The 13,359-nt window shown below is 32.8% G+C and overlaps 1 protein-coding gene and 1 pseudogene across 1 annotated transcript in view; both read left to right on the top strand.

Moving 5' to 3' along the window:
- Nucleotides 1–10,728, top strand: part of LOC104729055 (adenylosuccinate lyase) — a gene marked incomplete in the record, with an annotated part of 21,400 nt that extends 10,672 nt beyond the window's left edge. The window contains 9 exon segments of the mRNA XM_019235856.1: nt 8,585–8,708; nt 8,819–9,034; nt 9,129–9,311; nt 9,446–9,667; nt 9,749–9,865; nt 9,947–10,090; nt 10,177–10,278; nt 10,347–10,415; nt 10,510–10,728. Of these exon segments, the coding sequence (XP_019091401.1) occupies nt 8,585–8,708; nt 8,819–9,034; nt 9,129–9,311; nt 9,446–9,667; nt 9,749–9,865; nt 9,947–10,090; nt 10,177–10,278; nt 10,347–10,415; nt 10,510–10,728 (1,396 nt within the window).
- Nucleotides 303–1,007, top strand: LOC104753777 (annotated as a pseudogene).

Below are 13,359 nucleotides of genomic sequence, written 5' to 3'. Positions count from 1 at the left end.
TATATGGACAATAAGCGATTTTCTAGCTTATGGTATGCTTTTGGGTTGGACAACACATGGTCGGTTAGCATGCCCTTACTGTATGGATCATACATCTGCTTTTCAACTAAAAAATGGTAGAAAAACAAGTTGGTTTGATTGTCACCGCAACTTTTTACCAATAAATCATAGTTATCGGCGGAACAAGAAAAACTATAAAAGTGGAAGGGTTGTGAACGATATTCCACTTCAATTGCTAACAGGTGAAGAACTTTGGAATAGAGTCAATTGTTTGCCAAAAACCATTGATTGTGGAGGGAACCATGGACGACTGCAAGGATATGGTGACAGTCACCACTGGCATAAGCAGAGCATTTTTTGGGAGTTACCTTATTGGAATCTTAAACTTCGACAAAATCTTGACGTGATGCACATCGAAAAAAACTTTTTGGATAATGTCATCAATACTCTACTTAATGTGCAAGGTAGAACTTCCCTTTTTCTATTCTTAGGGTTTGGCTCGGAACGTCCAAACTGCAGAAGAAGCAGCTATGGCTTACGACAAAGCCGCGGTTAGAATATGAGGGACTCAAAAAGCTAACACAAATTTTCAACTCGAGACAGTTATTAAAGCTATGGAAATGGATTGCGCCCCAAACTACTACCCGATACACAGTTTAAATACATCCCAACCGTTAAGAAGAGGCCACAAAATAGGATCGAGAATAGAAACGGAAGCGACCATGGCTTATGATCATAAGGTCGTTGACGATGGGATGGTTGAAAACCATTGTACTATTGGCCATCCTTCAACTAAGGATTATAGGGAAACTTGTGGATTGCTTGCGAGTGGAGAAACTTTGCTAGGTTCAAGAAAGACACCAAGGAGTGACGAAGATTCTATGTTTCAAGAAGTTAAAATGAAGAAGATCATGGTTACGGAAGAAGAGACATTATGTGATGTGTTTGGATTGTTTGAGTTTGAGGATTTGGGAAGTGATTATTTAGACACGTTATTATCTTCTTAAAAACATTGGAACATTAATATTGTTACATGGTACATATATTACATAATTATGTCAAGAGTTTATTCTATATTTCTTCACAAAAAAAACAAGCTTCATATAAAAGAAAGATATATGTAGGGTTTTTGTGTAGGAATCAATTCTTTTAAATTTGTTTTCTTGTCTTAATATTTATTAATATTTGTTGAAAAGAAACTAAATTCTACACATGATTATTGTGTTATTGCTACAATTTATTTATTTAAAAAAAAAAAACAAAGAGCTCAAGCACCTATAAGCGTAATTAGATGGGTTAACAAGGGTAAACATGGAATATTAAAAGAATAGAAATGTGCAACTGAGTGTTGTTGTTGTTTAATCGGAATCTCCTAAAACCCTAAAATACTAATTTATCGACGGTACATTAACGCCAAGCATCCACACACACTCACTCACTTCTAAGCTTTTATTCTGGAATCTAAAAGAGCTTAATTTTGTTTTTCGATGGCTTTAACCAACACCAAAATCCCTTGCCTCGGCCTTACAACAACCACCAGAAGTCTCTTAAACCCATCAAAATCGCTGTGCTTGCTTCCGAGAGTTTTGTTCTCTGTCTCCTCTACTGATTCTCTCAAGCTTATGACTTCAAGAAAGGTAAAGTCTTAATTTATTTTAATGGGTTTTGCTGAAAAGCTGTGTTTTTGGATGTAATATGATGTTTTCCGAATACGAATTGGTGATTATATGGATATGCTTTAGGTGATAGCAATGGCTGGTGCTAGTTCCAGAGACTTGGAGATGTCGAACTTAACTGCATTATCGCCTTTGGATGGACGTTATTGGGGAAAAGTTAATGAATTGGCCTCTTCTATGAGCGAGTTTGGGTTGATCTATTTCCGAGTACTTGTCGAGGTACTTGCATTTGAAACTAACGCTTGTTGTTACTCCCAAGTGGAGATTTAGGATTTGATTCATTGTTTAGTTGTCTGTTCTAGTGCACCCACACAAAAAGAAACTGGAGCTATTGTGACATAATTTTTTGACAGAGGTTATTAGTCACAAATTTTTTGACGATTTAGAGACGATGTTGTCACTAATTTTGTTTGTCTCAAATTTGTAGTTATTTTGTCATTATAAGAGACATAAATTGTGACAGTTTCTTTTGTCATAAAATTGTGACGATTTGTGACTAATACGTGGTTGCAAATAAAGACGAACTTAAGACAAAAATTTGAGTTAGAGTTTGAGATATTATAGTGACTAAATAGTTGTCAGCAAATGTTACCAATCTGTGGCATAAAATTCTGTTGTAAATAGTTACATTATTGTGTAATATATTTGTCACTATGTTTAATTAATTAAATAACAATTAATTATGCCACTAAATAATATTTGTTAATATTTTGAAAGTGATAAATATTATATCTTATTAGATAAACTTTAAAAATATACAGAATTATCTTTTCTTATATTAATAGTGAGATTAGGAGTCTTATCAAATTATATACGTATATATATGTTGACTTGACGTATATATATGTTGACTTTGTGAAAGAAATCATAATTAACATATGAGGTGCAAGTACTCCAGAAAAAAATACAGAACAAAATATGCTAGTGTCATACTAAGCATTGGGGATCTCATACAAGGTATGCTCAAGTTAATTCTTTCTGGTGGTGTTTTAAATATATTTTTTCTTAGTCAAGTAATTAGTAACGTAAATTTTAAATTCTGCTTGTTACAGACGTAACAACTTTGATTTTAAAAAGAAAACAAAAAAAGAGGTGCCTCTCCAAAATTGCTACTCGTAACAAAAAGGTTTAGCATCTTTTTACGTCATCCATAACATGTAAATGTTTAAACTAAAAATAAGGGGTTTTGATATATAATATAGCCCATGTTCGGATTGAAACATATATATATATATATATATATATAGTACATTAAAAGAAATATGATCCAAGTTGAGTTTCTCAATTTGTGTGTTTTTTTTTTACTTTAATTTCAGGTATAATGTCGTCGGACAACAATATTTATGTTACAAGGAGTTGGATGTATGAACGAATCGATCATATTACTAATGAAGTTTCAGAAAATTTTTGCCAAGGGTTGGAAAATTTTATGAAATTTGCGAAGAATCAACCTTTGTTTCTCGAGAAAGGCAAACTTTTTTGTCCATGTTTCAAATGTGAGAATGGCAGACCTCTATTACCAGAGAATATTGTGTTAAATCATTTATATAATAGAGGATTTATGCCTAACTATTGGGTTTGGATTTCTCATAGAGAAAATTATAATATTGTAGACAATCATTCTACCGAAGATGCTTTTGTGTCTGAGTCTAACACGGAGTCAGTGGATCCTTATGTGGAAATGGTTTCAGATGCATTTGGTAATACAGAATTAGGATTTGATGAAAACATAGGTGAAGAGCCTAATGCTGATGTGAAAAAGTTTTATGATATTTTGGATGCTGCAAAACATCCAATTTATGATGGATGTAAAGCTGGTCATTCACAATTATCTTTAGCAGCTCGATTCATGAGTATAAAGACAGATTATAATCTTCCTCAAAATTACATGGACGCGATCTCTCAAGCATTACAAGAATATTTGCCAGAAGGTAACAACTCAATGCATTTATATTATGATATAAAGAAGCTAATGCGGTCTTTGGGTTTACCTTATCAAAAAATTGACGTTTGTCAAGATAATTGCATGATATTTTGGAAAGATACTGAAATCGAGGAGAAGTGTCAATTCTATGAAAAAGATAGATTTTATCCGACAGAAAAGCCTGGACAGAAAAAAGTTGTGTATCGTCAGATGTTTTATTTGCCCATATCTGATAGATTGAAGAGGTTATATCAATCTATTAGTACTGCAAAAGATATGAGATGGCATGCAGAGCACTTAGTGAAAAGCAGAGAAATGAGTCATCCATCTGATGGAGAAGCATGGAAACATTTTCACGAGGTATTCCCTGATTTTGCATTTGAATCAAGAAATGTTTACCTTGGATTATGCACAGATGGTTTTAATCCATTTGGTATGTCAGGACATAATTATTCATTATGGTCTGTAATCTTGATACCGTATAATCTGCCACCTGACATGTGCATAAAACAAGAATTTATGTTTCTGTCAGTTCTAGTTCCTGGTCCAAATCATCCGAAGAGAAGTCTGGATATTTTTCTTCAACCGTTGATAGACGAATTGAAAGATTTGTGGGTTAACGGCGTACATGCATATGATATTTACACCAAACAGAACTTTCTCTTAAGAGCTGTACTTATATGGATAATAAGCAATTTTCCAGCTTATGGTATGCTTTCGGGTTGGACAACACATGGTCGGTTAGCATGCCCTTACTGTATGGATCATACATCTGCTTTTCAACTAAAAAATGGTAGAAAAACAAGTTGGTTTGATTGTCACCGCAACGTTTTACCAATAAATCATAGCTATCGGCAGAACAAGAAAAACTTTAAAAGAGGAAGGGTTGTGAACGATATTCCACTTCAATTGCTAACAGGTGAAGAACTTTGGAATATAGTCAATTGTTTGCCAAAAACCATTGATTGTGGAGGGAACCATGGACGACTGCAAGGATATGGTGACAGTCACCACTGGCATAAGCAGAGCATTTTTTGGGAGTTACCTTATTGGAAATTTCTTAAACTTCGACACAATCTTGACGTGATGCACATCGAAAAAAACTTTTTGGATAATGTCATCAATACTCTACTTAATGTGCAGGGAAAGACAAAAGATAACATCAAATCACGACTTGATTTGGAAGAGTACTGTAATCGAAAAGAATTACATCTAACAGACGATGGAAAGGCACCGGTTCCAATTTTCAGACTACAAGCTGATGCAAAAACAACTTTTCTAGAGTGGCTCAAAAAAGATGTTAAATTTTCTGATGGGTATTCATCTAGTCTATCAAAATGTGTTGATCTAGCTAAGGGAAAATTAACAAGAATGAAAAGTCATGACTGCCATGTTTTAATGCAACGGTTACTTCCAGTTGCATTTGCTAAGCTTATGGATAAATCTATACATGATGCACTATCAGGTAAGTTTATTATTTTCTTCTTTTGGTTATACTTTGGTTGAGTTATTTTATAATTTTGTAAGAACATTAAAATAAATAACTAATGAATCTATTTTATTTGATTAGTTTATATATGAGATCGTCACATATAAACGTATTTGATGGGGGGGATTAAACATTATTTTTCTTATACTTATTTCAGTCTAATATTGTTTAGTTAAGTACATGAAAGAAGACGTTGTTTTGTAGGTAGTAATTAATATTTATACAACTATTTTTTTTTCTTTTTTTTGTAGGTGTGAGCTTATTTTTTCGGGATCTTTGTGCAAAAACACTAAATAAAGATAGTGTTGCAACGCTAGAACAGAACATTTTTTGATAAATAGAAAAGAACATTTGTATTGTTCTTTGTAATTTGGAAAAAATATTTCCACCATCTTCATTTGCCACACGAAGCTCGACTTGGAAGACCTGTACAATTTAGATGGATGTATCCTTTTGAACGATACATGGGTCATTTGAAGAGAAAAGTGAGGAATAAAGCAAAAGTAGAAGGTTATATTGTTGAACAATACATCAATGAAGAAATTTCTACTTTTGCTAATTATTAGAAATTTCTACTTTTGCTACTTTCATCAAGGTAAGACGAAAAGACGTAGAACCGGCGATCGACACTACGATGGAGATGATCATTATACTCACCAATCCGATTTAATTCCAGAAATTTTTTCTCAACTAGGGAGGAGTAGTGGTAAATCAAATGAGATTTGGTTTCAAGATAAAGACTATCGGACTGCACACACATATATTCTTATGAACTGCGAAGAATTAAACCCATTTGAAAGGTATGTAAGATATTTACTTTACAATTGCATAATTAAGGTGTTTTATATAATAAAACTCATTAAACTTTTTCTATAGGTTGTTTGATGATAGCATGGCCGTTGCTTATCCTGGGATAACAGGAGATGATCTAACTCACTTAAAGAAAAAGAATTTGCAAGCTGGCTAAAAGAACATGTAAGACAACTTGTTAATTCTATTCTGATTTTTATTGTTGAATATTTTATTATTGTAATAGAAGTTATTTTCTGTATTGACAAAAATCAGGTGGAGAATACTTCCAAAGAGAATTCTTATCCAAAATGGTTGCAAATGCTCGCCCATGGTCCAATGACAAAAGTTACTTCTTGGCCTATTTATTTTTGTCGTGGTTACATATTTCACACATATGATCATGGGAAAGACAAAAAGAATGCCAATTTTGGAGTTTGTGTGAAATGCACATCATCTTCTAGCTCAAATGGAGAACATGATTTCTATGGAGTCTTGAGAGAGATTTTAGAAATTCATTTTCCTGGACCAGTACATCTTAAAGTTGTGGTGTTCAAATGTGATTGGTATGATCCAACCATTGGAGAAGGTGTACGAATAAATAAATCTGGGATAATTGATGTTAACATCACAAAGCGTTATGGGAAATACGACCCTTTCATTTTAGCTTCGCAGTCAGATCAAGTATGCTATGTGCCGTATCCACGGATAACTCAGAAAAAGGGTCAACAATGGAACGCCACCGTTGTGATACAACCAAGAGGAAAAGTCTTGCTTAGTGAGACTTTTGATTTTACTCCAATGCAAAATGAAACTGCTGATCCAATTATTTGTGATGATTCCGTACAAGTCGAGACACTGAGACATGGTCAAGCAGAATATCTTGATGATAATGAAGATGAAATGGAAGTCGGATCAGACAACGAAGATGGAGGTTCAGATATCGATCTAACAGATGAAGAATCTGACTAATTTTATAATAGGAATTTTAAAGTTTGGTTTAGATTTTACGTCTTGCTCGTACGTCTGCAATTATATGGATTTTTAATTGTGTTTTTATTTCTGGTTTTTTTTTTTAACTCTTCCTTGGACTTGCTCGTACGTAATGCGACTTGGATTTTTTTGTTTTGTTTTAGAGTCTCTCTCTATGTGGAAAAAATAGTTATTTATTGTTACTTATATATAGATTTCCTTTGTAGGATAGGTTTAGAACTTTTAATAACACATATATTTAATTTCTTTACGGTAATAGGTAAATTTTTATTTTTTGCTTTTGGATTAGTTTTTTTTGTTTGGTAAATATTTTTTTAATTTTTCTTTCCTAGGGATTAACTTAGAATGATTGATTTTAAAGATCATTAGTTTGACACATATCATAATCATGTTAAGGTGTAATCTGGACACATGTAAAAAATTTAGATATATAATTAACGCGTATCACGATCTTGTTAATGAGTAACTTTGACATCAAGCTTTATATAATAAGTAAATATTTGTTGACAAAAAAAAACTAAATTCTACACATAAACACATGAGTATTGTTTTATTGCTACAATTTCTATTTTATTTTTATTTTGAAAAACCTACAATTTGAAAGTTATGTAAGTTTAACAAAATTTGAAGAGCTCAAAGTGCTCAACCAACGTATAAGCGTAATAAGTAGGAATAACAAGGGTAAAAATGGAATCTTGAAAATAATAGAAATGTGCAACTGTGTTTATTGTTTAATCGGAATCTCCCAAAAGCTTAAAATACTAATTTATAGGCGGTACATCAACGCCAAGCATCCACACACATTTACTCACTCACTTCCCATGTTTTTAAAATCGCTAGGCACTAGTCGGACGGTCAAGTTGGGCCTAGCAATTAATTGATTAATCGGAGATTACATGGGAATTAATTGGGGACTAGGATATTATAATATTTTTATAATTAATATCAATATTATATGTTTTAGTGCTTATATATATTTACTTTGCGTGATACTCCAAAGAATATGGCCCAGCTCTAATGGTTATTAACTCGTCTGGAATCGTTCGTGCCACGAGTTCGACGCCCTTAATTGCTGATTTTATCTATTTTCTCCTTTTTCGTCGTTTTACATATCATCTTCTCCTCAAGAGTTTTGCGACGCTGCAACCCTAAAACTTATGGCCTCCACTCACTAAATAACTTGTTTTTCATGATTTCATCTCCAATTCAATTGTTTTTATCTCCAACATCTATAATCCCATTTTAAACAAAAACAATCGATATTTTTCCGTTTTCCGATTTGGGTAATATCCCGGCGGAGCACCGCCGCCGAGCGATTAACCGGCGCTTAGGCGGCCTCCGCGGCCGCGTTTTAGAACAGGGCTCACTTCTAAGCTTTTTTTTTTATTCTGGAATCTAATTCTAAAGAGCCTCTTTTATTTTTCGATGGCTTTAACCAACACCAAAATCCATTGTCTCGGCCTTACACCAACCACCAGAAGTCTCTTAAACCCATCAAAGTCGCTGTGCTTGCCTCCGAGAGTTTCGTTCTCTGTCTCTTCTACTGCTTCTCTGAAACTAACGACTTCAAGAAAGGTAAAGCCTTTTCTATTTCCAAGTCTTAATTTTTGTTAATGGGTTTTGCTTCTTGGATGTAATTTGATGTTTTTGGTTACGAATTGGCGATTAAATGGATATACTTTAGGTGATAGCAATGGCTCTTGCTAGTTCAAGAGACTTGGAGATGTCGAATTTAACTGCGTTATCGCCTTTGGATGGACGTTACTGGGGGAAAGTTAATGAATTGGCTTCTTCTATGAGCGAGTTTGGGTTGATCTATTTCCGAGTACTTGTCGAGGTGAAGATTTATCATTCGATATCCTTTGTGCGAGTAGTTTAGTTGTCTGTTCTAATGCACCCATTTGCAAAAGTTTTGATCTTTTTGTATATATATATATATATGCGTAGATCAAATGGCTTCTTAAGCTTTCAAATATTCCTGAAGTCACTGAAGTTCCAAGCTTTAGCAAAGAAGCTCAGGAGTACTTGCAAGGCATCATTGATGGATTTAGCGTGGATGATGCATTGGAAGTTAAGAAGATTGAGAGAGTAACAAATCACGATGTGAAAGCAGTGGAGTATTTCCTGAAACAAAAGGTTGAATCACACCCGGAGATTGCTAAGGTTTTTGAAACTTTTCTCTCGCTTCTAAGTTCTTTAGGGTTTGGATGCTTTTGATGCTCTGTAACTAAATTTCTCTTGTCTTTTAATTGATTAGGTTCTTGAGTTTTTCCATTTTGCTTGTACGTCTGAAGACATCAACAATCTTTCCCATGCTTTGATGCTTCGAGAAGCACTTAGTTCGGTTATACTTCCCACCATGGATGAGCTGATTAAGTCAATCTCTCTGATGGCTAAGAGTTTTGCGTATGTCCCAATGCTTTCACATACTCATGGACAGGTAATGTCAAAAGAGTAACCTTTGCATTGTTTCAGTATGTCAGTTCTGTCTCTCTCTATGTTGAAGCACTGGTCATGATTTTGATTCTGTCAATCTCTTTGGATAATGTTGCTTTTTTATGATTTATAATGCAGGCAGCTTCTCCTACAACTTTGGGTAAGGAAATGGCGATTTTTGCTGTGAGGTTGAGCGAAGAAAGGAGATATCTTTCAGAAACAAAGATTAAGGGGAAATTTGCGGGTGCTGTCGGGAACTACAACGCCCATATCTCCGCATATTCTAATATTGACTGGCCTCATGTTGCAGAGGAGTTTGTTACTTCTCTCGGATTAACATTCAACCCATACGTGACTCAGGTAAATATAGTTTCTCTTTTTGCTGGTGGAGCGATTTATATACTTCTTCACTGATTGATTGTTCTCTCGTGGGTTTTGCAGATCGAACCCCATGACTATATGGCTAGACTTTTTAATACTATTAGCCAGTTCAACAATATTTTAATCGACTTTGACAGAGATATATGGAGCTACATCTCTCTAGGGTACTTTAAGCAGGCAAGTATTAACAAATTACTAAAAGCATATATTATTGAATGGGAAGGGAACATCGTCTCATAGTTTGAAATCTTGATGCAGCTAACTAAAGCAGGTGAAATTGGATCGTCGACAATGCCTCACAAAGTGAATCCTATTGACTTTGAGAACAGTGAAGGGAATCTAGGTATAGCAAATGCACAGCTTGCTTTTCTCAGCATGAAGCTTCCCATTTCAAGAATGCAGGTCTGACCATTTTGTTCATATCAAGTGTCTCCTGTATATCTTTTCTAACACTAGTGGACCCTGAAAATGATGTTTACAATCTGCAGCGTGATTTAACGGATTCAACTGTCTTGAGAAACATGGGTGTAGCTTTAGGACACTCTCTTCTCGCTTACAAGAGCGCAATTCAGGGAATCGGGAAGCTTCAGGTATTATTATCACCGTAGCACTAAGATTTGTTCCACTTTTTCATAAACTAAGAATGTTCTTGATATAGGTTAATGAAGCTCGGTTAAAAGAACATTTGGATCATACTTGGGAAGTCCTTGCTGAACCGATACAAACTGTAAATTTCTCGACTTTTCTAGTTTTGAATATCGATCAAGTTATGCCATGTATTGCTGCTAATTCACGGAATTATTATGGTACCATAAAAAAAGGTGATGAGGAGATACGGTGTTCCAGAGCCGTATGAGAAGCTGAAGGAGCTAACAAGAGGAAGAGCTGTTGATGAAGAAAACATTAGAAAGTTTATCAAAGGTTTGGATTTGCCTGAAGAAGCAAAAGACCAACTTTTGGAGCTAACTCCACACAAATATGTTGGTGCTGCTGCTGCACTGGCTCTGGCCGTGGATGAAGCTGTGCACTTGGGACATTGATTAAAGATCAAATCGGTGATAGTTTGTGCTCTTGTATTATGCTATTGTTTTCCAAATCCGATGATAAACAAAGACAATTTATAGATTGATTACGTTTTACAATGTCGAGAAATTTTTTGTCCTATTGTTGTGTTATTATTTCCTCTTTTAGAGTTTTTTTTTTACCATTACCAATGGAATCAGAGCCTCTCTTTGATCTAAAAGAAGTCTTGAATTATGTGTGCTCGATAATTCTCAAACAGGTCATATAATGAAAATAATTACAATAGAGTCAAATAATAAAGAGTTCACAAGTTGAATGGTTTTTGTTTTTTTATAACCCAAGCCAAGTGTTATTGTATAAAAATGAAAATTCTAGTCAAATAATTTATACCAGAAAACAAATTGTGAAATATTGTTAGTCAATTAAGAGCTAAAGTAATTCTATTTATTTAGAGTTAACATTTACATAGACTCACACATATGTTTTTATGTCTAGAATAAACACCACAAGATCTAGTAATTTCTTAGAAATACAACTAGTTTTCCTTTAGAGTTGGTATGATATATATCTCTACACATTCAATTTTTGTTTAAAAAAAAATAAATTTGGATAAAACATTATGCAATAAAATCATATGCTAAATATGAAGGCTTGAAAAAAACTCATATTTTGTAAGTTTTATATTGTTAATGATTCTAGATAAGTATAGTTAACGTTGTGGTCTATCGATATATTCTGTGGAAAATAAATTTGTAATATTGTGTTTAAAAATCTTTGAAAACAACGTGATATAAGACTAAAATCTTCCAAAAATACATTTTGGCATATCCATAATTTTATTTGTTACCATTAATATATCAATTATCAATTTGGAATATCCCTAATATTTAGGTGTAATCATTAATATTAATATATGGATTAATCAAAAACATATTTATAACCTATTTGTAACCATTTGTAACTATTTATTAAATGTAATAATTAATATTAATATATAGATTAATCTATAACCTATTTGTAACCATTAATTAAAAATATAAAGTCTACAAAAATATGTTGTGTACTTCCCTTTTATTAAAAAGGGGATATAAGAAAAATACTAATGGGGGTGTATTGAAACAATGATTTTGGAGGATTTGATGGGATTTAGTAAATTTGGAATTTCTGTAGATTTTAGGGAAGTTGATATGATTTATAGGAAAATTCTTTCAAATCCCACATAAAACCATGAGATTTGGATTTCTGTATTTTTAACTAAACAAATCCTCTCAAATCCTCCAGAATCCCTAAAACTTATTAAAATCCAAATCCACAAACTGTTTTGAATAACAGTGGATTTTAAAGTAGATTTTTAAATCATCAGTTTAATAACAGTGGATTTCAGGAGAGTTTTTAAAATCCATGATTGAATAACATAGGATTTGTAACTTTTACACAAATCACTTAAAATATCAAGTTGAATACACCCCCCTAAGTGGAACATATCTCGTGCTTTAGCAAAAATTTGGATGTAATGATAATCAATACTATGCTTATTCAGTTTTCAAGTCATTATGGCTCATTCAAATACTTTGTAATGATTCACCTTAAACCCAATATATTATTATTTGTGGAAAAATAGTTATTTATTGTTACTTATGTATAGATTTCCTTTTTATGATAGGTTTAGAACTTTTAATAACACATATGTTTAATTTCTTTACGGTGATAGGTAAATATTTCTTTTTTGCTTTTGGATAAGTTTTTTTTGTTTGGTAAATATTTTTTAATTTTTCTCTTTTCTAAGGATTAACTTAGAATGATTGATTTTAAAGATCGTTAATTTGACACATATCACAATCATGTTAAGCAGTAATCTGGGCACATGTAAAAAATTTAGATATACAATTAACGTGTGTCACGATCTTGTTAATGGGTAACTTTGACATCAAGCTTTATATAATAAGTGAATATTTGTTGACAAAAAAACTAAATTCTACACATAAACACATGAGTATTGTTTTATCGCTACAATTTCTATTTTATTTTTATTTTAAAAAAACCTACAATTTGAAAATTATGTAAGTTTAACAAAATTTGAAGAGCTCAAAGTGCTCAACCAACGTATAAGCGTAATAAGTAGGGATAACAAGTGTAAAAATGGAATCTTGAAAATAATAGAAATGTGCAACTGTGTTTGTTGTTTAATCGGAATCTCCTAAAACCCTAAAATACTAATTTATAGGCGGTACATCAACGCCAAGCATCCACACACACTCACTCACTCACTTCTACTTCTGGAATCTATTTCTAAAGAGCTCATTTTTTTCCGATGGCTTTAACCAACACCAAAATCCTTTGTCTGTAATAGTGTAGCTCGTGCTTTAGCAAAAATTTGGATGTAATGATAATCAATACTATGCTTATTCAGTTTTCAAGCCATTATGGCTCCTTCAAATACTTTGTAATGATTCACCATAAACCCAATATATTATTATTTGTTGAAAAAAATAGTTATTTATTGTTACTTATGTATAGATTTCCTTTTTATGATAGGTTTAGAACTTTTAATAACACATATGTTTAATTTCTTTACGGTGATAGGTAAATTTTTTTTTTTTTGCTTTTGGATTAGTTTTTTTTGTTTGGTAAATATTTTTTAAATTTTT

This window comes from Camelina sativa, chromosome 2 (genome assembly GCF_000633955.1).
Source record: "Camelina sativa cultivar DH55 chromosome 2, Cs, whole genome shotgun sequence".
Classification (NCBI taxonomy): domain Eukaryota; kingdom Viridiplantae; phylum Streptophyta; class Magnoliopsida; order Brassicales; family Brassicaceae; genus Camelina; species Camelina sativa.
The sequence above is the reverse complement of the archived record's forward strand: the minus strand, read 5'-3'. Positions and strand labels throughout refer to the sequence as shown.